The 20,834-nt window shown below is 44.1% G+C and overlaps 1 protein-coding gene across 2 annotated transcripts in view; it reads left to right on the plus strand.

The window, feature by feature from the left end:
• Positions 1–20,834, plus strand: part of VPS53 (VPS53 subunit of GARP complex) — a 128,570-nt gene that overhangs the window by 95,233 nt on the left and 12,503 nt on the right. For both annotated transcript variants that reach the window (XM_054573284.1, XM_054573285.1), the window contains exons 16-19: positions 88–170; positions 1,099–1,177; positions 14,796–14,944; positions 19,328–19,397. In XM_054573284.1, coding sequence (XP_054429259.1) covers positions 88–170; positions 1,099–1,177; positions 14,796–14,944; positions 19,328–19,397 — 381 coding nt within the window. The remainder of the gene's footprint in view (positions 1–87; positions 171–1,098; positions 1,178–14,795; positions 14,945–19,327; positions 19,398–20,834) is intronic.

A 20,834-nucleotide genomic window follows, 5' to 3' on the forward strand; every position in this document is an offset into this window, starting at 1 on the left:
AACTCAGTCAGTGTTGAGTATTCTTATTAAGATAAGAGTATATTTGGATAATCATTAAGCATGTTTTCCTCTCTCCTTTTCAAATAGCTAGAAGAAAAACTCAAAGAAAAAGTTGACATAAGTCTGACTGAACGAATCAATCTGACTGGAGAGATGGACACGTTCAGCACGTACGTACCTTGCACACACTTGCTCAAGGCCTGCCCTTCACAGAGCAGCATGTCCCAGGTTGTAGGCTTTAGGTCACTAGTGAACCTAAGAGGTTTCCAGGGCTTCTGGTTGGATTGGGATTATTATCCACTGGCCACTAAGAAGCAGCATTAGAAACCGGTGCAGTTGTGCCTCATCCAGCCTCCGCAGATACAGTCGTTTTTAACCCCTGAGTTTTTATTGTTTCACTATTAGAACAACAGAAGAGAACAAGCCTCCCTCGGCCATCCCTGAAGGAAGGTCAGATCAAAGGCCTCCTGTCTGCCCCGCTAAATCCACACAGGACCACCCCTACCCCCAGTGTTTTAGAATAAAAAGTATAAGCAGCCAAATCTCAGCCACGTGTGTGTGTTGGGAGGGTGTCTGTCTAAGAAGTTCAAACTAAAAAATTTTCTGGAAGTAGTTCTTTCTCTGGTGTCACCTCGCAGCATTTTTGTTGTGGTCATTAAATGAGATTGGGATAGGCCAGGCTTTCTCATCCACCGCTTTTTGACAAAAAAATTAGTTTTCTTCTTAAGTCCTTTCCTCTCCTTTTCTCAACTTCTTTTTTCCCCAAGTTCTGATTTAAACATTTTGGCAAACAAGTATTTTTGGCAGTGGAAGCGAAAAGGGGATTCTGGGTGTAGCAAGCAGGGAGACTAGCCGTGGGATTTTGTGTCCTGCGGGGCACAAACCTGAAAGAGGCCAGGACATGCGGCAAGACTACAGAAACAGCCAAGTGCTCCTCATCGTCACAGATTCTCTTTTGAAACAGAACTCAAGTTCTCTGAGTTTCTGGTGAAATGATGACTGATTTCACACGGGTGCCTCACATATTTGGAAGGGGTTATGTCATTGAAGAAGTCATTTTTTAAAAAGTTACGACTTACTGATTTGTTTGATTTGCAGTGTCATCTCTAGCAGCATTCAGTTGTTGGTTCAGGATCTGGATGCGGCCTGCGACCCTGCCCTGACTGCCATGAGCAAGGTAAGGGCTCAGGAAGTGCTGCTTCCTGCATGTCCAAGCAGGACCCCAGATGGTTTCCTTCAGGCCTGGCCTGTAGCTTCTCCAGGCTCCTCAGTGCTTCAGGTGCTTGGGAGGAGAAGGAAGACTCTGTCTAGGAGTTCCCCACAGCGCTCAGTTTATCTTGCACCTCAGGTCAGCTTCCAGTCCTTTGAGAACAAGACAGGGAGCAGGTGTGTTTGCTAAGTCTCCAGGAGATGTTAACTTTGATTAGCATCTGACAGATGCTGATGAAAACCTTAAGAGGTCTCACCAGAGTGGGTGTTTTTTTGAGAAACTTCTGGCTCATCCTCACTGCTGCAGGCTGAGAGGTTTTTCCATCTCGTTCCGAGCTCCGGCGCCAGTGCAGGACGATGTGGGCAGGTTGTGCCCCCCGGAGTTTTGTCATCGCGGCCACCGGCAGTCAGCCCTCGGCCCTCTGGTTTCCTCCTTCCGCACGTACCACCTGCTGCCTTGTATTGCTCTTTGGTTTTTAGGTATCTGTGTCTTTTCTTTCTAAAGTGTAAATTTCTTGAATGCATGGACCATATAGAACATAGAAGACTTACATGTTTGTTGATTATTTGAGTTGGAAACAGGCAATTATTTATTGATTTCTAAGCTAAAAATTAGGAAACTGCCCCCTCTAGAACCTTATAGAGCAGAGGCCGGCAAAGTGCAGCCTGTGGGCCAAATTAGGCCCATTTCCTGTTGTGTAAATAAAGTTTTGGGGTTTTTTAAATTACAAATAGAGTTTTTTATTTGTCACTCTTAAGTCTGAATTTTGACAAGATTCTAGGACTTGGGGTCACCTATCCATCAGCTCGTTCCACATTCTCTCTCTCTCTCTTTTTTTTTTTTTTTTTTTTTTTTTTTTTAGTTTTTTAGAAGACTTTATTTATTTTTAGAGAGAGGAGAAGGGAGGGAGAAAGAGAGGGAGAGAAACATCGATGTGTGAGAGATCGGTTGCCTCTCACGTGCCCCCAGCTGGGAACTGAACCAGCAACCTTTTGGTCCACAGGCCGGCATTCTGTCCACTGAGACACACCATCCAGGGCAGCTTGTTCAACTTTAGCTGTTGGAGAACTGCTACCTTCACCTTGAAGCTCCATGAATTTACCCAATCCAAACTTGGGCTTCTTCAGCATTTTGACTTTTCTAACAAAGACATCATGGAGTGGATAAATAGATTGGCAAGCCTTTTCTATGTCTTTTCCAGTGCTATTTGGAATCAATTTATTGACCACTTCTTTCAAGTCATTTGTCTGCATGATTTCCAGATTTGGCGGACCTGTTGGTGCTGAGCATAAGAGGTCTTCCAAATCCATTATTGCATTTTTTAGTGAAACCAACACGTAATAGATGAAGCAAATAACCATCGGTAGTCTTGACAACAACATGAGCTCCAATCGTGGTCTGCCATTTGTTGACCATGGAGCACATGTTGTCTCCATGGTAAGATCTATGCCATGGCAATAAGTCAGGCAGTTTTTGCCCTGAACATTTCTTAGCTCGAATTTCTAATTGCAACTTCATCATTCTGCAGATCAGCTAGGCTCACCTCAAGAACAAGACCCTTGAGATCATTAGATGCGATTTTGCTTCTTTGAATTCTCCTGACCAGTTTTTCCAATATTTCTTATATTGAATGTAGCTGTACTTTCACATCACACCAACCTTTCTTAGCAAATGGATCAACCGCTTTCTTCTTGGCTCCCTTTTTGCTGCCTTTTATAAGGCACTTGTTCTTGCCGACTGCCTTGGTGCTGCTCAGAGAGCCAAAGGTGTATATAAAGTTTTATTGGTACATAGCCACACTCATTTATCTATACAGGATGGGGCAAAAGTAGGTGTACAGTTCATACAGAAAATAATAAAATAATAATAATAATACTGGAATAAACTCTGTTTCATGTACTCAACAACTGTAAACTGCTTTTGCCCTGCCCTGTATGTTATCTGTAGCTGCTTTTTGGCTACAAGTACAGAATTAAGTAATTGCAACTGAGACCATATGGCTCACAAAGCCTAAAATACAATCTGGCCCTTTACAGAAAAAGTTGCCAGTGCCTGTGTGAGAGTCTTAGACCCTTGTAGCGCTCTTACACATTCTGGAGAAGGAGCCTCTCTAGGGGTGTATTGGCTAGTCGCAGACAGAGCACAGTGGGAAGGACACCACTGGCTTTGGAATCAGACCTAGCTGTCTTCATTTTTTCTGTGGGGGTGTTGAGCGAACGAGTAACCTCTCCGGGCCTAGGTTACCTTATCTGTATGTGCAGTACGGACATCTGCTTCCCAGAGTTGTGGGGATGGAGCATGAAGGGAGCAGCTGCCCTGGTGGCGGTAAATGCTAGTCCTTCCCTCTCATCGGGAGGAGCGGCCATGTCACCAGGTTGTGTAAGCAGGCATGTGGTCTGAACTTGGGTTTGTCGTAGATGGTAAATATTTAACAAAAATAGGATTAAACCCAAAACTTAGGCGTCAGGGTTTTATGAAGCTAAGTGGGGAGTCCTGAGTAGCTGATGTCACAACGTTTCTATTCAAAAGGCGGATCCTTTCACCAATCAGATGTGGCTGTGTATTTCCAGTGTTCTCAGTGTTTACAAGCAGAAAACTCTGCGCAGGCAGATTGAGGTTAACCCGTTTTCTTAAAGGAACGCGGCTCTGAAGATCCATTCTGTGGGCCCTGATCATCCCCTCGCTGCTGGTGAACGCTCACTGCACCCTGCAGAGGATCTGTTCCAGCTGCCACCTCTCCCGAACTGGCACACACTTTAGATTGGAATGCAGCTGGCGAAAGAACTTTTACATTTACCAAAGGAAGAATGGATTTTTTTTCCTCAGTAAAACAACAGTTGTAGGGGATTTAACACGCCAGGTGTTGCTTATATGAGCTGTCAGTTCACTAGGTGGATTTCCCTCAAACTCCCCTCCCACCCCACCACCCATTTCTCCCCCAGACCCACACCAGCAAATATTAACAAAGACCATACCTCCAGAATCTTTGTTTATGTCATAGGAAAACCACAGGCTTGGGAGCACAGCGGCTGGGAGGCCATTATTCTTTGTCTGAGTCTCCTGGAGTTCTAGCAAAATGAAATGCATGTGATGAAAATGACCAGATATAAACAAGCCAAGTGGCCACAGATTGATTCAACATACACCGTCTGTTATTTGTGCCTGTGTCCTGTTCTGTGTCTTCTTGGATTTTTTAAAACTTTTGTTTTGTAATCATGCTTATTTCTGGCTCTGATTCCACCCTTTTTGCTGCTAATTGAATAGTTTAAGTCATACTTTCTCCAGCACAGTGCAGGGAGTTGTAAGACTGGGAAGGACAGGGACCTCATCTCAAGGTTCTTAGATCCCAGAAGGCATAGAGCAAGAAATGCCTGAGATGAGAGGAATGCCCGTTATAGTACCATTAAAAAATCAGTATCATAAGAAAAGTACAAAATACGCCCTCTTTGAAAAAGCAGAGAGTTTATATCCAGATGGGAAGATGAGAAGAGCCTTCGTAAGGAAGTGGCATGTGAAATGGACCGTAAAGGATGGCAAAGTTTTGAACAAACTTGTGATTATGAGAGCATTCCAACCAGGGAGACCACATGAACAAAGGTTTGTAAAGTGAGGGAAGCTCAGAACCTTGTCGTCAGACAAAAAGTGTGTAATGAGAAATTGCCCTTCTCATTACACATTTTTGGAATTCCACAGGGTACTCTGTACTTGCACTTACAGAGCCAGGATTGGAAACGGGGCTGCCCTCAAGGAGCTTACATTCTGGTGGGGAGAAAACTTTGAATAACTAGTGCTGTAAATAAATGTATCTTGTAAGTGGTGAGAAAATGAATGCTGGGCTTCCCGAAGTGGAGTAGAATTGTTATTGATACTGAGTTTGATAAGATGGATTGAGACAAACAATGTAGTTATATCATTCCCCTGGGAGGAAACCTCATTTTCATGGAATACACCCTGTGGCTTTTTTGGTTAGCTTATAGGGCTTTTATTATTTGTCCCTTCTCTACCTTGTCGGTGCTGCAGCCCTGTGGGTGTGCCTATACTCCAGCCTCTGAGCCACTTCCACTGCCCTGCATGCATTACTTTTTTGTGGCTCCCATGCCTCTTCTCATTCTATTTTTTCTGCCTAGAATTCTCTTCCCACTATTGCCTGTCCAGTGAGCACATCCTTTGAGAAATGTCTGCATCCTTTTTAAAAGATGAGATATAATTCACCCTTTTAAAGTCTATGAGGTCTGTCCGGAAAAAGTCCAGCCATGGTTAATATGAAGAGAACAGTTTGCACGACATCAATGTAACCTGGCAGCCAGGGAGAGTGGCCTGGAATGTGCATGTGTGAATAATGACAACTTCACTGTACTAGTCAGCAGGGGCTGTAGACACCATTGAGTGAGCATGTGCACTGTGTGGCCCTCACATTCTAAATGACTAAGCAAGTAGAACAACGAATCTGCATCAGATTTTTCATTAATCTTGAACATTCTTCCTTGGAAACTATTTGGGTCATTCAGAAGGCCTCAGCTGTGGGCAGCTGGCAATGCACCAGTGTATGCATCACGTCTGTGCAGAGCTTTTTGGCGAAACATCAAATCACCCAGATGACTCCGCCCCCTACAGCCCAGATTTGGCACCCTGCAACTTCTGGCTTTTTCCAAAACTCAAATCACCTCTGAAAGGGAAGAGATTTCAGACCATCGATGAAATTCAGGAAAATATGATGAGGCAGCTGATGACGACTGGGAGAACTGTGTGAGGTTCCTACTTTGAAAGGGATTGAGGCATTGTATTCCTATGTACAATGTTTCTTGTATCTTTTTTAATAAATGTCTCTATTTTTCATGTTACACGGCTGGATACCTTCTGGACAGACCTTATACAATTCAGTGTTCACAAGGCCATCCAACCACCACCACTAATTCCAAAACATCTTTACTACACCGAGAAGAAACCCCATTCCATTAGCAGCCTAGCCCCATTTCCCTGACAATCACTAATCTATTTTCTGTCTCTATGGATTTGCCTATTCTGGACATTTCACATAGACGGAGTCAGGCAGTATATAGCTTTTGCGACTGGCTTTCTTCACTTAGTCTGATGTTTTCAGTGTTCACTCATGGGGTAGCATGTATCAGTACTTCATTCCTTTTTATGGCCAAATAATATTCCATTATATGATTTATACCGCATTTGGTTTATCCATTCATCATTCAGTGGACATTTAAGGGTGTCCATATTATAATTATTATGAACAATGCTATGAATATTCATATATAAATTTTGTGTGAATGTCTGTGTCCTGTTTTTTTGCCACATATACCACAGAGTGGAACCGCTGGGTCACGTGGTAGCTCTCTGTTTCACATTGTGAGGTATTGCCAAAGTGACCACGCCATTTTACATTCCTCCCAGCAGTGTAACAGGGCTCTCATTTTTTCCTTATACTCACCAACAATATTTTTTTTAATTATAGCCATTCTAAGGGGGGTGAAGCAATATCCTGCTGTGTTTTTAATTTGTATTTGCATTTTTCCAGATGACTAGATGTTGAGCATCTTGTCATGTACTTCTTGGCCATTTGTATATCTTCTCTGAAGAAATGTCAAATCAAATCCTTTGCCCATTTTTTTAGGTGTTCTGAGATAGTTTTCTAATTCATCTTTTTTCTCCATTGGAGGGGTTGAGAGGAAGCGAAGCATAGGGGAAGTGCCTCCTGAGACCTTACTAGTGCTAGGAACCCAAGACCTGGGTGCCCCAGAGGCCAAGAAAATAGGGTACAGAGGGGCTCAGAGGGAGGCTTCTGTGAGCGACTGAGAACTGGGCACACACCTGCAGGCAGCGCATTGTCATTTATGGCCGCCCTGGCTGCACCAGGCCTGATGCACGGCACTGAGTGGGGGCTGTGGGTGGAGGGAGGAAAAGAGAGACAGAGAAAGAGCAATAGAGAGAGACAGAGAGTGGTGCGAGAAGGAGGTGGGCAGAAAGGGCGACAGAGAGACAGAGAAGTAAGAAAGAGACAGACACAGAAAGAGACAGAGATAGAGGAGGGAGGGAGGGACAGAGACACAGACAGACAGACAGGGACAGAGAAGAAGTGAGAGGCACTGCGAGAGGGAGAGACAGATAAAGATGGAGAGAGAGATACTTTACCCACTTTCAAATTGGGTTGTTTTCTATTGTTGAGTTGTAAAAGTTCTTCTTATAGTCTGATACTAGACCACTTACTAGATATACGACTTGCAAATATTTTCTTTTTTCTGTGGGTTGTCTTTTCCTTTTTTTGCTCATGTCCTTAGAAGCAATAAAGTTTTAATTTTAATGAAGTCCAATTTATTATTTTTTTCTTTTGATTACACGCTTTTGGTGTCATACCAAAGACACCATTATCTAATCCAAAATTACAAGCATTTTCTTCTAATCATTTTAGCTCTTATGTTTAGAACTTCTATCCATTTTGAATTAATTTTTGTATATGGTATGAGGTAAGGATTTAACTTCATTCTTTTGCATGTGTACATCTAGCTGTCCCAGTACCGTTTGTTGAAAAGACTTTTCTTTACCCTTTGGGTAGTCCTGACACTCCTGTCAAAAGTCAGTTGACCATAGATATATGAGTTTATTTCTGGACAGTCAGTTCTATCCCTTTGATCAATCTGCTTGTCCTTAGACCAGTACCGTACTGTTTTGATTATCGTAGCTTTGTAGTAAGCTTTGAAATCAGGAAATGTGAGTCCTCCATCTTTGTTCTTTTTCAAGATTATTTTGGCTTTCTTGAGCCTCTTGTAATGTAATGTAATGTAATTTTTTATCTTACTAGAGCATGTTTCTCCTTCAAGATACCATAGCACACAGACCACCTCTCTCCTTTCTCATACAAGTATTTTTTATATATGTCTCTCTCCTGTTAAGCTTTGAACAACTTGAAGGCTTGTTTGGCTTTGGGTCTGCATAACATAGCATATTAATAGCTTAACAGTAATGCAGTTAAGTACTAGTATTGCTACTTTAATTGAAATGACATATAACAAAACCAACTTTACCGTAAACTAGTCGGTATAAGCAAGAGTTAAGTTCCTATGGCATTATAACAAAATGACATTGAATGACACAATGTTATTTGAGGACTTGCTGTACTCCCTAATGACTTTGAAGGTGAGGTGAAGAAGGCAGGAAGAAGAAAGGACTAAAGTTTGTAGGCACCCATTTGACCAAAGAATGGTGACAATGTAAAAGTGGATCACTGTACAGAAGAGATTTAGCTGCGTGTCTTTATAGGAAATGGCACGCTCGTAGACCTTGAAGTCGTTAGGTGCATGCAAGTGCTATTGAGGGCGATGTGGTGCCCCTCAGTTCTCTCTTCAGTGTGGAGCATTCTGAGCTGACTGAAGGCCAGAACAGGGGAATGCCCCCATCCAGCTATTAGCTCCCCCAGGTGTAGGTGAGAGCCTTGCTGCTAGAAAAGGAGGGGAAAACCCACAGGGGTAAAGTTTGGTAGAAAACATACAGAGAAGAGGCCTTAGACGGGCCAGGCCCATGTGGAGGAAGTGACATAAGATGCGAGCTTACTGGTCTCTGAAGCTGTAACTTTGAGATTATAGAAGTATTGCTGACACAATGTTATATTAAAATTACCTTTCAGACCACCTTCCCTTGCCATATTGCATTATTTTCTTAGATGGACTCTATGAAATGATAAGAAGTTGTCACTTGTTCATGATCTCTTAGCCAGCAGGTGGCAGAACCAGGATTCAAACTCAAGCCTCTCTCTGTGGAGGATTGTACAATGTCATACAGAAAGAATGAGAGTGAGTCATTTTGGCAAATGTGGAAACTGAGGCAAAAGCAGCTGAAGTGATTTGCTAAAAAGTGGAAGAGCGCTAAGTCAGTATGTGCTCAGTAGTGCCAGGTTCACATGAGTGTTCATGCTGGCTTGATTATGAGCTTTCCAAGCATTCACAAACATCCTGTCAGATATTTATCTTCAGCTTTTCCTGATCAGACACCGTGACTTTCCTACTGGGGAGAAAATGGGTTGAGCAGCCAACCCAAGTATTCCAGTCTGCTTTGTATATTTCTCCCTGAAAACAAATGAATTGTCATTCTGGTGTGTTTGTTTTCTTTTTTGTAATATGCCCAAAGCCATAAAGCTTTATAGCAGTGAAGGAAGAAATAAAACCAAGTCTCCTGATTCTTGAAAAAGGGAGTTGGTGGAAGTGTTTTGGTGGAAATATGAAGACTTCTGTTTTTTAAATGTAAATTCTGTAAATCCTCAGGAATGAGTATGACTAATTACAGCCTTACAAGTAGGATTTTTAAAATAAATTTTATGGCTTCCTTTAAAGAGATTGCTGGTCCCCTGGTCCCCTCCTCACCCTGTCCTTTTTCCTACGTCTGTGCACATCACTAGGTTGAAAGAATCTAGTCTCTAAAATCAAACACATATAGATTTTTGCCCATTAATGGTAACAGAAAGAAGAAACTGAACAAATTAAATTTCCTTACAGTCTGGCATGTAATTTCCATTAGGTTTCAAGATTATGAACATGTACTAATTTAGGAGGCTGCATTACTATCCCCCAAAGACATTTTGAAATAGCTAGAACAGTCTTCAAATCTGTTCTCATTTTCCTCAGTCATTAAAATGTAGATCTATTTCAGGAGGCCCACAGAACTGCGTGGTTAAGAAATGCTCAAGTTCATTTTCTACCTACAATCAAAGCATACCTTTCTTTTTTCATAAGAGAGACTTTTTTTTTTCATTATGACCAAAGCAAATCACCTTCATTATAGAAAACATATATTTTTAAAAGGAAGAAAATTTAAATCACCCATAATTCCAATCAATGGATATATTTCATACTTTACATACTGTTTTATGACCTGTTTTTCTCATTGAACAGGTCTTTATAGTTTTCTGTGTCATTTAATGTAGAATTATTGATAAAATATTATTGTCTAGTATTCCACTGTACAAAGTATTTATTGTTAAAATAATAACAATAATTAACATTTACTATGGAATTAATATATGTCAAGCACAATGTTAAGAAAGATAATTTCATGCATTATCTTTCAGTAACTATATAGATTTTAGATATTACCATTATCCCAATTTTATAGCTGAGAAATCTGAGGCTTGGAGAGGTTAGGTAACTTGCCCAAGACACACTTACTAGGCATACTGCCTAGTAATAGAACTCGTGACTGGAGGACTTTGGATTTCCTCATTTTAAGTACTATAGTCTACTCCTTCCCTAAAATGTATGTAATTAATTTGCTTTTGATGGATTTTTAGGTTATTTCCAATTTTTCACATTTACAAACAGTCTGGCATGGGCAGCCTTGCATGTATGTATGTATGTATGTATGTATATATTTTCTAAACATTCATAATTATTAACTTCAGATTAATTGTCTTAAAGGGAATTGCAGAGATCAAGGCTATGTAAAATGCTAAGATTTTTGATAGGTGTTTTCAATTGCTTTTAAGAAAGGTTGTACAAATTCAAAATTCACCTTTCCATTGGCCCAGCAATAAGTGGAAGAAAAGAAATATATATATTTAAAGCCCATTCTGGATCTTGCTTTTCCCCCTGGAGCTTCACCAAGGTGGGAAGAGCCGGTCCTTCTTCCTCCTCTGCACGAGCATCACACTGTCTGCCTATGCACAACCTCATGCTGTACATAGATTTTGCTTGCTCCATTCCTTCAGCTAACTTCAAGTTTATGTAAGGTAGTAACGCTTCTTTTGGAAAGTAACATGGTAAAATGGAAAGAACATGGACTTTGGAGTTAGATAAACCAGTTTCAAGATCTCAGCCCTGCCAACTTCTCAGATATGCTTATTTAGGCAAGTCATTTGTCGTCTTCTAGCCTGTCCTGTCATCTGTGAAGCAAGAGTAACACCTCCTTCAATACATTATTATAAGCAATAAGTTTGTATGAAAACGTCAGTCATGTTGCTTGGTATACAGTCGGTGCGCGGAAAATGTTCCTTCTCCCTTTGTATTTCCCACACAATGCTTGATCTGCTGCTGTACATGCAGAAGATACCTATAAATACAGCAAATGCTTGTTGCCTGAGTACAAGTAACCCAGACAAGCACTAAGCATGCATGAGTGTGCATGTGTGCGCCCGGGCAGCTGCTCGGGGCCGGCGCCCCGCACCCTGAACCGCAGCACTAGATCCCAGTGGCCTGAAACGTGCCCAGGATCCAAATGTCTGAGGCTACGCTCTGTATATCTCTAATCCCGAGAATAGGGCGGAATTTGAATTCCCAGTTGAGGACAATTAGTTCTTCAGTTACCTTTCCAAGCTTCATATAGCCATAGGAAAACGAAGTTTCATAGTGAGCTAATTGTGAAGCCCTATCCTCTAAGGAGTAGACCGGTCAGAATTCTCTGCTAGTGGGCTCTTAACAGGAAGTGTCAACATCAGCCACACACCCCCTCCTTGAGGGGCAGAAACCATGGGCAGGAGTGATGTCCTGGGCCCCCAGTCTCTCCCTGTGGCTGCCTGTGGGGGCCTGGGGGCTCTGCGTTGTTTGTGTTTCTATCAACCCTTTGTCTTCGTTACTACTTCTTTGCCAACTGGTTTTCTTGTGGTGTATATGGTACCAGTGGTATTCAACCCCACCCTACCCCCTAAACAAAAAGCACAAAAGGAAAATCTTTAAGTATGGAGGGGTAAATCTTAAATGTCAAGTACCACGTTTACCTGGAAAACTTGGAGTCTGATTTCTACGAATGGCTTTTCATGATGTTTGTTCTTCCAATGCAGGCTGCTGTTCTTTTTTTTTTTTTTTTTTTTTGAAAGAGTGCTTTGCTTGACTGCTGTATATTTCATTAGTTTCTCCTTGAGAAACTGGGCTTACCTAGAACTAAGGCCCAGTAAGTGCTTTATTCTTTTTTTGTAATTATTTTTTCGTGAGTGTCTAGGAAGCAGCCTGGTGTAGTACTTGGGCCTTAGACAGATCTGGGCTGTCTCTGCCGTTTACCAGCTTGGTAACTTGGGGCGAGTCACCTAACCTCTTTGAGCTTTTTGAGTTTCCTCATTTACAAGATTGCTATAAGAGCTGCCTGAGGTCATGAATGAATAGTAAATCAGACAATGTGTGCAGTGCTGGGCAAAGTGACCTGCATAGTAGCTCCTAATTAGATGTCTTGGGACATTCAGGTTACAGCCCATAACCTGAGTCTTCCAGGACGGATGATGGCAAGCAATAGCCGTCGGAGGCAATGACTAGACAGAACCACAGCTAACTATATCTGTCAATCAATAAATAGTAAACGAGATGTCAATTTTCTTTGTTCTCCAGTACTTTGTTTCAATACTTCATTAAGCTGATTTAAACGTAAAATCATGAATCTACTTGACATTTGCTAATACTTCTCTTAATGTGACCTGCAGAGTCATAACTGGCTGAAGTGTTAAAGCAAATTAGATCTTTTCATCTATATCCCAAATGCAGGCACTGCCATGGCCAGTGGGGACCAAGAGGAGTTAGCTCACCGCAGGGACTTGAAGTCCCACGTCCCACATGCCCAGCTCCATCTTGCTTCAGAGTTGCTTTGGAACCAATGGCAGAGCATGTCACCATCTCTCTTTGTGGTTCCTTTCTATTAATGGAGAACTGTAATGTTTAGATAATTGTTTATTCACTTTTTGAGATGTCAAGATAGAAAATGCTGCCACCTTGGGAAACAGTAGTCATTGCTATGGGAGAGCTTCATGTCGATTGGAGGATGGTGGTATCGCGCTCCTCCCCCACCCACTGTGTTTGCCCAGACATTGTGTTCCAGGTGTGGATGCAGAGATGGGGGTGGCAAGGTGAGGTGTAGGCATTGGCAGGTCCTGTCAATTTTGGCCTTACCCTAGGAGCTCTTTAAAAGTTGCCTAGGATACTCATTGTTTAAACAGATCAAATCTCTAAAATGAGATGGAGAAAGAAACCTCTTGAATAAGATCAAAGACGACGAGGAAAATAATACACATAACCAAAGCATTAGACTATAAAGTCTGTTCGTGCTAGACCTTTCTACTCTTTCTCCATTGTTTGTTTCCCTTTTCTCCCCAGTAAAAAATTCGAGATCTTTTCTATCTGGAGCCTCATTGTGAAACCTTGCATAAGGCTTAATGTCCCTGGACCTTGGTTTTCTTATTTGTAAAGTGAAGGTGAAGGTTCCTTCCTGCTTTTTTATGTCTCTATGCTCATACATACCTCAGGCTTTTAGAATATGAATATCTGCTGATTTGAAGAAACATTAGGACAAAACAGAAAGTCACTTGAGCTTCCCAGGAGCTGGGGAATCATCCACGTACAATAAGATTCTTTTAAACAAGTTCTCTCAATGTTGAATTTTTCGTCTCCCCGAGAGCTCTATAAAAATAGTATTTCCTTGCCAGAGACATCAAGGCCTCAGAACTACTGCCCTCCTTCTGTGAACATATTATATGGTCTGTGTTTGGCTTAGGATCTTTTTAACAGACAGCCCAGCTCCGCTCCGAGAGGCTGACTCAGCAGAGTTCCTCCAGCACATTGCCGCGCTCTGCAGGTTCGAGCGCCCACCCCCCGCCAGCCTCCAGGCCGGCCAGGAGCGAATGCCACCTCTGCCCCTGTGCACACCCAAGGGGCACTGCAGCACTGCATTTCCCCTCATTTTCCTCAGGCGGTTAGAGCTTGAGCGACGCAGGTCTCATTTTTGTCCATGGCCTGGTCAAGAACCATGGCAGTCCTCTCAGTGTTCACCTCCTCTGCCCGTGCCATCAGCACAGCCCCTGCCGCCCACGTGGCCCCTGCCACCCGCACAGTCCGTGCCATCCGCCCCGCCCCCACGCCGCTTTCCTACCTGTTCCCCTGTCACCGTCTTACCCGCTGATCTGCCCCTCAGGTTCGCCGGACAGCCTCTCTCCTTTCCCTGATTGAAATCCCGACCTAACCCCAACGGTTTTAGGAGCAAGAACCTAATGTTTTGTTATGGAAGACTTCCATAATATACAGAAGTAGAGAAAAGAGTATACTGAACCTCGTGTACCCATCACCCAGCTTCACTGATCTTGTTTCATCTACTCCTTTAAACCCCAGGTTACCTGGAACTAGGTCTCACACCATGTATCATTTTTAGTTTCCTTGAAAAAAAAACCAACTCCTCCCAGTTTACTTGAGAGGCATAAGTTAACTCTCGTCCAGGTTTCATTTGATGTAGCCCAGCCACCTTTCTGGTCTCCCGGGCTCCCAGTCTGCTCAGAGGTAGAGGTCCCTCCCTGCTCTCCCCCAGGCCCTTTCTGGTGGGACAGCTGACAGAAGAATGGGAGCCAATCCACCTGCCTGGCAAGGGTCTCTGTGGAAGATGGCCACTTAGGTGGGCAGGGAAGGACACGATGCCTGAGTCATGCCTCGCTATCAAGGAGAAAGTGGACTTGTTTTTATTCACAATTAGCCACTACCACCCAGATGAGACACGTTGACCGAAGCACAGTGGCAGCTGTGATAGCAAGCCGATTTCCAGCCCTTGGCCCATTCCCTGCAACAGGTAAGGCTGTCCTCCTGTGAGACAGCTAAAGGTTTGTTCTGTCTGTCTCCATTTGCAGATGCAGTGGCAGAATGTGGAGCATGTTGGTGACCAGAGCCCCTATGTCACCTCTGTCATTCTTCACATTAAGCAGAACGTCCCCATCATCCGTGACAACCTGGCTTCTACACGGAAATACTTCACTCAGTTCTGCATTAAATTTGCAAAGTAAGTCCTGGAGCATTCTCATCCCTGGGTGATTTTGAGGCCATACTTACCGCCGGCACGCTCACAATCCAGGGTCCCCATCATCCAGCTAGAAAGGAAGTTAAAGGCAAAGGAGCTTAAACCCCAGAGATCAGCTGATCGGGAGGGAGGACAGAGGCTATTTAGAAGGGATTCTTCAAACCACAGCCAGGCCAGACAAGAAAGCAAGATTGAATTCACGACTGATTGCAACGGCACATGCAGTTTATAACCCAAGTTACTCTACAGTAGAGTAGGCTTCGGTTGGGGTGTATTCTAGTTGTGGCAGGCAAACTAATTTCTTTGTACCCAAAAGAAGCATAATAATGAAACTAAATCCACTGAAGTCATAGATGACAGTAACAGCAATGCCGTCACCAGCCACATCAAAGCAGACAGAAATGTGATGGTGCTGTTATTCTGAATTATGTGGACGTAACTGTGTCCCTGCCTCCCTCTGATCTGAATAATTAAAATTATTTTGGAGTGATTTCATATATACATTTTGTCTCTCCAATGAGATCATAAGCTTTTTAAGGGAAGGAACTATCAGTTCTATTCCTTTTGAACCTCCTCTTCCTCCTTCCCCGTAGTAGCTATTACTGTGGCTACCAGAATTTATCCACTTGTGGATGTCCTTGGGTCCAGGGAAGGTACTAGAAATTAGGAAGGGTCAGTCAGGGAGCTCCATTGCCAAGGTAGATAGAGTGCACTGCATGTCTTCCTGCCACATCCTTGTTTGTAGCTATTTCTGGCTGGAGGTTTTGAAGCAGAAATAATTTGGTCCTTTGCCAGCCAGCCAGCGTCTGGCTGTAGCTCTATTTCCCCCGAGACCAGACAGCGTAGAGGGTCAGTGCCTTCTCGGACCGATTGTCAACTAAGCACTTTGGCAAACTTCTCAGGAAAGGGCTTTAGGCGAGTCAGCCCAGTCCAAGCTACTGTACTTAGGTTGTTCTCTTCCAAGTCCCAAAGGGTGATTTAGGGCTCCAAGTTTCTGTCTTCCCCAAATATCTCCTTGTTTGTATTCAATTAAGGCTTTTCTTCTCCCTCACAAATAAATCCCTAAGGACCCACAATTGCGGAGTGGCTTGTGGCATACACTTCAGTTTCCACTTTGTCAAGCAAAGATAGAGCTGAGTCTCCAGGGAGGCGTTAATATTTGCAGTATGGCAGATGAACCAAGAGTTGACATTTCCTTTGCTCTCTGGGTGCTCATTAGGGTGTGTTAAAAGCATTGCTGATAAATCACACAGTGACACTCACCATAGCCCCCGGTAGAAACAGTATCTCTAAAAATTTACTGTGGCCAAAAATCTCCGGTGTGGTCGCACGGGGCTCTGACCGAGCTAACCCTAAAGCGAATTTACTGGGCTGGTCCCAGCGCCAGCCTCCCGTTCCTCCAGGGCCCTTTCCTTTCCCTTTATCACTGAGCCCATGTTGGGTCAGCGAGGAATAGGATGCCCATTTCACACATCTGGAAAAATTTAACCTGTGTTCTAGGACGCAGCTTTCTGATTTAATTTGTGGTACTCTCTCATCCTTCTAGAATCCCAGTGGAAGGCTAGGAACCTCAAAGGTGGGGGCTTGCCCATCCAAGAGCAATAGCCGCTGCCGCCCCAAGGGGATGGAGAAGCACACTTAGCAGTTACCCACCACATTGCTGGGACTTCTCCCCCAAAGACATGTCCCTGGTCCTTATATTTTCCTCATCTCACCCCCAGTAGACTAGCAGACACAGCCAATTCAAGGGCACAGCCGAAGCCTACTCTACTGTAAATAACTTAGGCTATGAACTGTGTGTGCCGTTGTAGTCAGTCGTGAATTCAGTCTCGTATTCTTGTTTGGCCCGGCTCTGGTTTGGAGAGTCCCTTCTAAACAGTCCCAGTTCTCCCTCCTGATTAGCAGGTCTCTGGCGTTTAAGTCCCCTTCCTTTCTTTTTCTCCTGTCCCACCAACGTAAAGTCATGCATGTTTCCTTTTGCCTCCATTTGGTCGCTGCAGTAAGGGCTTTTCCTGTTTAAACATTAAGATCACCCCTCTGAAACTACTAAGTGAATTCTCTTGTCCACTAAGCTGATTCTCCTCCATGCAGTAATGGAGATAATTAGACAAATCTCTTTATAGGGGTTGGGAGGATAAAATGAGAAGTCTTGAGTAAACATTCCGATAGATGCTAACACCAAGCTGACATTCAAAGAGCAATAACGGCGCCCTGGCCAGCGTGGCCCGGTTGGTCAGAGCACGGTCCCGTACGCCAGGAGGCTGCGGGTGGGTTCCCTGTCAGGGCACATAGCTGCGTTGGGGTTGTTTGCTCCCCAGTCAGGGTGTGTGCAGGAGGCAACCAATCGATGTTTCTCTTTCACATTGATATTTCTTTCTCTCTCTGCCCCTGCCAAACCTTGTCTCTAAAAATAAAAATTAAAAAACAAAAAAACCCAGTAGCCCCTATCATTATTATTTATTCAACACACATTGACTTGAGTAGCTGCTATGTCTCAGACACAGAATTAAGTGCTTTGACTTAAAAGATATCATCCCTATTTTTATTCGCCTTACAGTCAAGTGGAGGGGAACAAACGGGTGAGCAAATAAGCAAAGCAGGTTGGATGTTAGACTAGAGGTCTGTGGACTCTGTAGGATATGGCTGAAAGAATATAGCAACTAAGGAAAGGCTTCCTAGGAGAGGAGAGATGTCCTTGAGTGGAGCCCAAGAGACATGTGTGTAGTGACCCACAGGCCTTCGGGAAGAGCATTCCAGGCAGAGAGCGCAGTGTAGGCAAAGGCGCAGAGGCGTGAAATAGCCTGCAGAACCACAGGATCTACAAGTAGCTCAACCAGTTGAAGCACAGGGTACCAGGGCTTAGCATGGGGAGGCTGGGGACAGAGAATCAGGACAACCAGGGAAGGCTCTGTCTGCAGCCTCATAAGAGTTTTAATGAGGGGAAGGCCTTGATCATGTTTGCATTTGAAATAATTCCCCTTGGCAGCAGATGGATTAGAAAGGACGAGGCTGAAGACTAGGAGACCAGTTAGGAAAGAACTGAAAGGGCTCCAGGGAGAAAGGACAGCAGCCGCGGGAATGGCGGGGGGGGGGGGGGGGTTCAGGGGAAGAGCTGGCAGCTGACTGGATGTTGGGGTGGAGGGCAAGGGAGCCGTGTCAGGCAACCCTCAGTTTCCACCTTGGGTGACGGAGCGGATGAGATCCGGTCCGCGAGCCTGGATCCCAGGCAGGGCTGAGTCGTGGGTGTGCTGGGGCCGAGGTTCCAGCGGGACGTCCAGTAAGTCACTGGATGTTAGAGTGGGCACAAGGGTGCGGGCAGAGATGTGGCGAGATGGATGCGGATGGAGATCCCAAGCCTGAGAGCAGCGTTTAAAGAGTGAGAGGAGGGGTGCTAACCAGCCTTTACCTCCGTCTAAAATCCCGCTTTATTGCCACTGTGCCTTCTTTGGCCGTGGGCCCGGGTGACACCTCCAGGTCTGTCACTCCGGACCTGGCTTGAATACAGGCATTTCTAGCTCCCACACTTGCCATTCTGCTTTCCCTACTCAGGCCTCTGCAGTTTTTTCTAAAAAGCCCCCCTTATTAAAATTTCATTGTCCCTTTCCCCAAATCAGAATCATCATCAGCTCACCTGGCCCACATTGCCCGTCAGTCCCTAGGACGTTGGGGCAGATCACGTATTTTGTTCCTGATCTGACCATTACTCCCTTAACAATTATTTCCTGTTTTTGCATTTAAAGATCCCATAGGTACTTCAGAGCTCTTAGGATGTTCTCACCTACTAGTAATGGAAGCCGTGGCTCAAACTAACTTATACAGAAGGCGAACTTTTTATTTCCTATGACTAGAAGCCCAGAGTAGGACAAATGCAAGGATTCAGCGGTTCAGCAATGTCCTTACGGACCCAGGTGCTTCACCCTGCTGCTCTGCTCTGCTCTGCTCGGGGCTGGCTTCATCTTCAGGACGGGGGGAAGGGGCTGCCTTCATAGCCAAACACAAGAATACCCCGAAGAAGAAGAGAGAGTCTTACTCCAGCAGGGGATGATTGGGCCGTCTTCGGTCGTGTCCCATCTCAGCACCAACAACACTTCCCAAGGGAATGCCACACTTCGACTGGGAGGCTGATCGGAATTCAGCTCTGTAGTGTGGGGAGGGGCCAGCTTTTCCCTGGCATCCCAAGGCCATGTGCACCTGAAGGAAACCAGGGCTTTGGCTGGAAAGGAAAGGAAGGCGGCTGCGGGGCCACGGAAGTGTCTGCTTTGTTTCTCAGTTTCCTTATGGAAGGTAGTGGGACCTTAAACTTTTTTCCTACAGTTCTTTACAAAAGGGAATGGGCCTAATTTGTCACTTCCTTTTTATCCACAGCTCCTTCATTCCCAAGTTCATCACCCACCTCTTCAAGTGCAAGCCAATTAGCATGGTGGGAGCAGAACAGGTGAGATGAAATTGGTAACAGGGTCTTTTCTTTACGGCTTCGGTTGTAGATCAGAGACATACCTTTCTAGTACAGATGTGCTCTTGGAGAAATACAGTTGCTGGTTTCCCTTGTGTGGGCACAGTGTGATGACTTGCTGGCTTAATTTAGTCATCCATTTACCTAAAAAAAATTTTGTTGAGTACCTACTAAGTATCCAGGCGTTGTTCTAGGCATAGGGTACACCACAGTGAACAAGACAGAAGAGATCCCACCCTTATGATACTTACATTCTAGTAAGTTAAGACATATAACATACAACCTAACTAAGAAATTAGAAGGTAATTTCAACTTCAGTATGCTAAAGGGTATAAAACTAGGTTACATGAAAGAATGTCGTAGCAGCATGAGGAAGTAATGGCTCTGCCTGTGGTGGTCAGAGAGGGCCCCTCTGAGAGCTGAGTCATGACAGGGTCCAGGCAGAGGGCACAGCAAAGGCTCTGATTATTCGGGATCCGTGGCTGGTGCAGGGACCACGTGAGAGTAGCAAAGAAAAGCTTATCTTTTTCCGTGCTGAGAAACTGCTCACCTCGGCCAAGGAGCCTCCCCCATTGCCCTCTCTCCATTCACTGGGATTCTGTGCCTCCAGCCATCTCTTCACTGACTGTATCGCCTGGGCACTAATGAGCTGAGTTCAATGGTACCGCGAAGTCACCTCTTTGCAGCTATCACCAATTCAGACTACCAGAAGTATGTGCAGTTTGAGTTCAGAGAGCAGTTTAAGCTACTTTTTAAAAGAAACAAACAATAATATTCATCCCTTCATTCTTTAAAAAACATCTACTTAGATAAATTCTCATATATTCATTAAAATAAATGTTCTCCAGACCTCTACTTAGCAACACTTAGTGAAAATACCTTTTTTAAAAAAATACACAAACTCCATTTTTAAGTAAGAAGGTTATGTAATTCAAGACATTTCTGTAACTCCTGCTCTTCCATCAGACTAGTCAACTTGGTAGAGGCTCTGCTGTCTCCCAGTTCAGTGACTTGCCCCCACACTGGGCTCTTGTCTGCTGGTCGGTGACGCATCAGGAAGATGGCAAGTTGGCACATGCCCCAGTGCATCATGGGTCTCATGAAACATCAAAGCAAGAGCTGTAATCTCTATGAATATCGGGAATCTCTCGAATCTGATATGTACAGTGTGTTTTTATACTCTTTGTGAGTGAAAGAAGGTTATGAAAAGGCAGTATGGAGTGAGCATTGAGGTCCCAGCCTCCAGAATCACAGACACCTGAGGCTGATTCCTGTCTGTAATGTACCAACTGTTTGTCCTTAGACAAGTTACTTAATCACCTAGCATTTTAGTTTCCCCATCTATAAAATGAGAATAACCCTAGTACTGCCTCACAGGGTAGTTATAAGGATTAAACAAGATAATGCACTTAAGGTGCT

The sequence above is a fragment of the Pteronotus mesoamericanus genome, unplaced genomic scaffold, assembly GCF_021234165.1.
Source record: "Pteronotus mesoamericanus isolate MK-2021 breed Mesoamerican mustached bat unplaced genomic scaffold, CSHL_Meso_final contig_246, whole genome shotgun sequence".
Classification (NCBI taxonomy): Eukaryota; Metazoa; Chordata; class Mammalia; order Chiroptera; family Mormoopidae; genus Pteronotus; species Pteronotus mesoamericanus.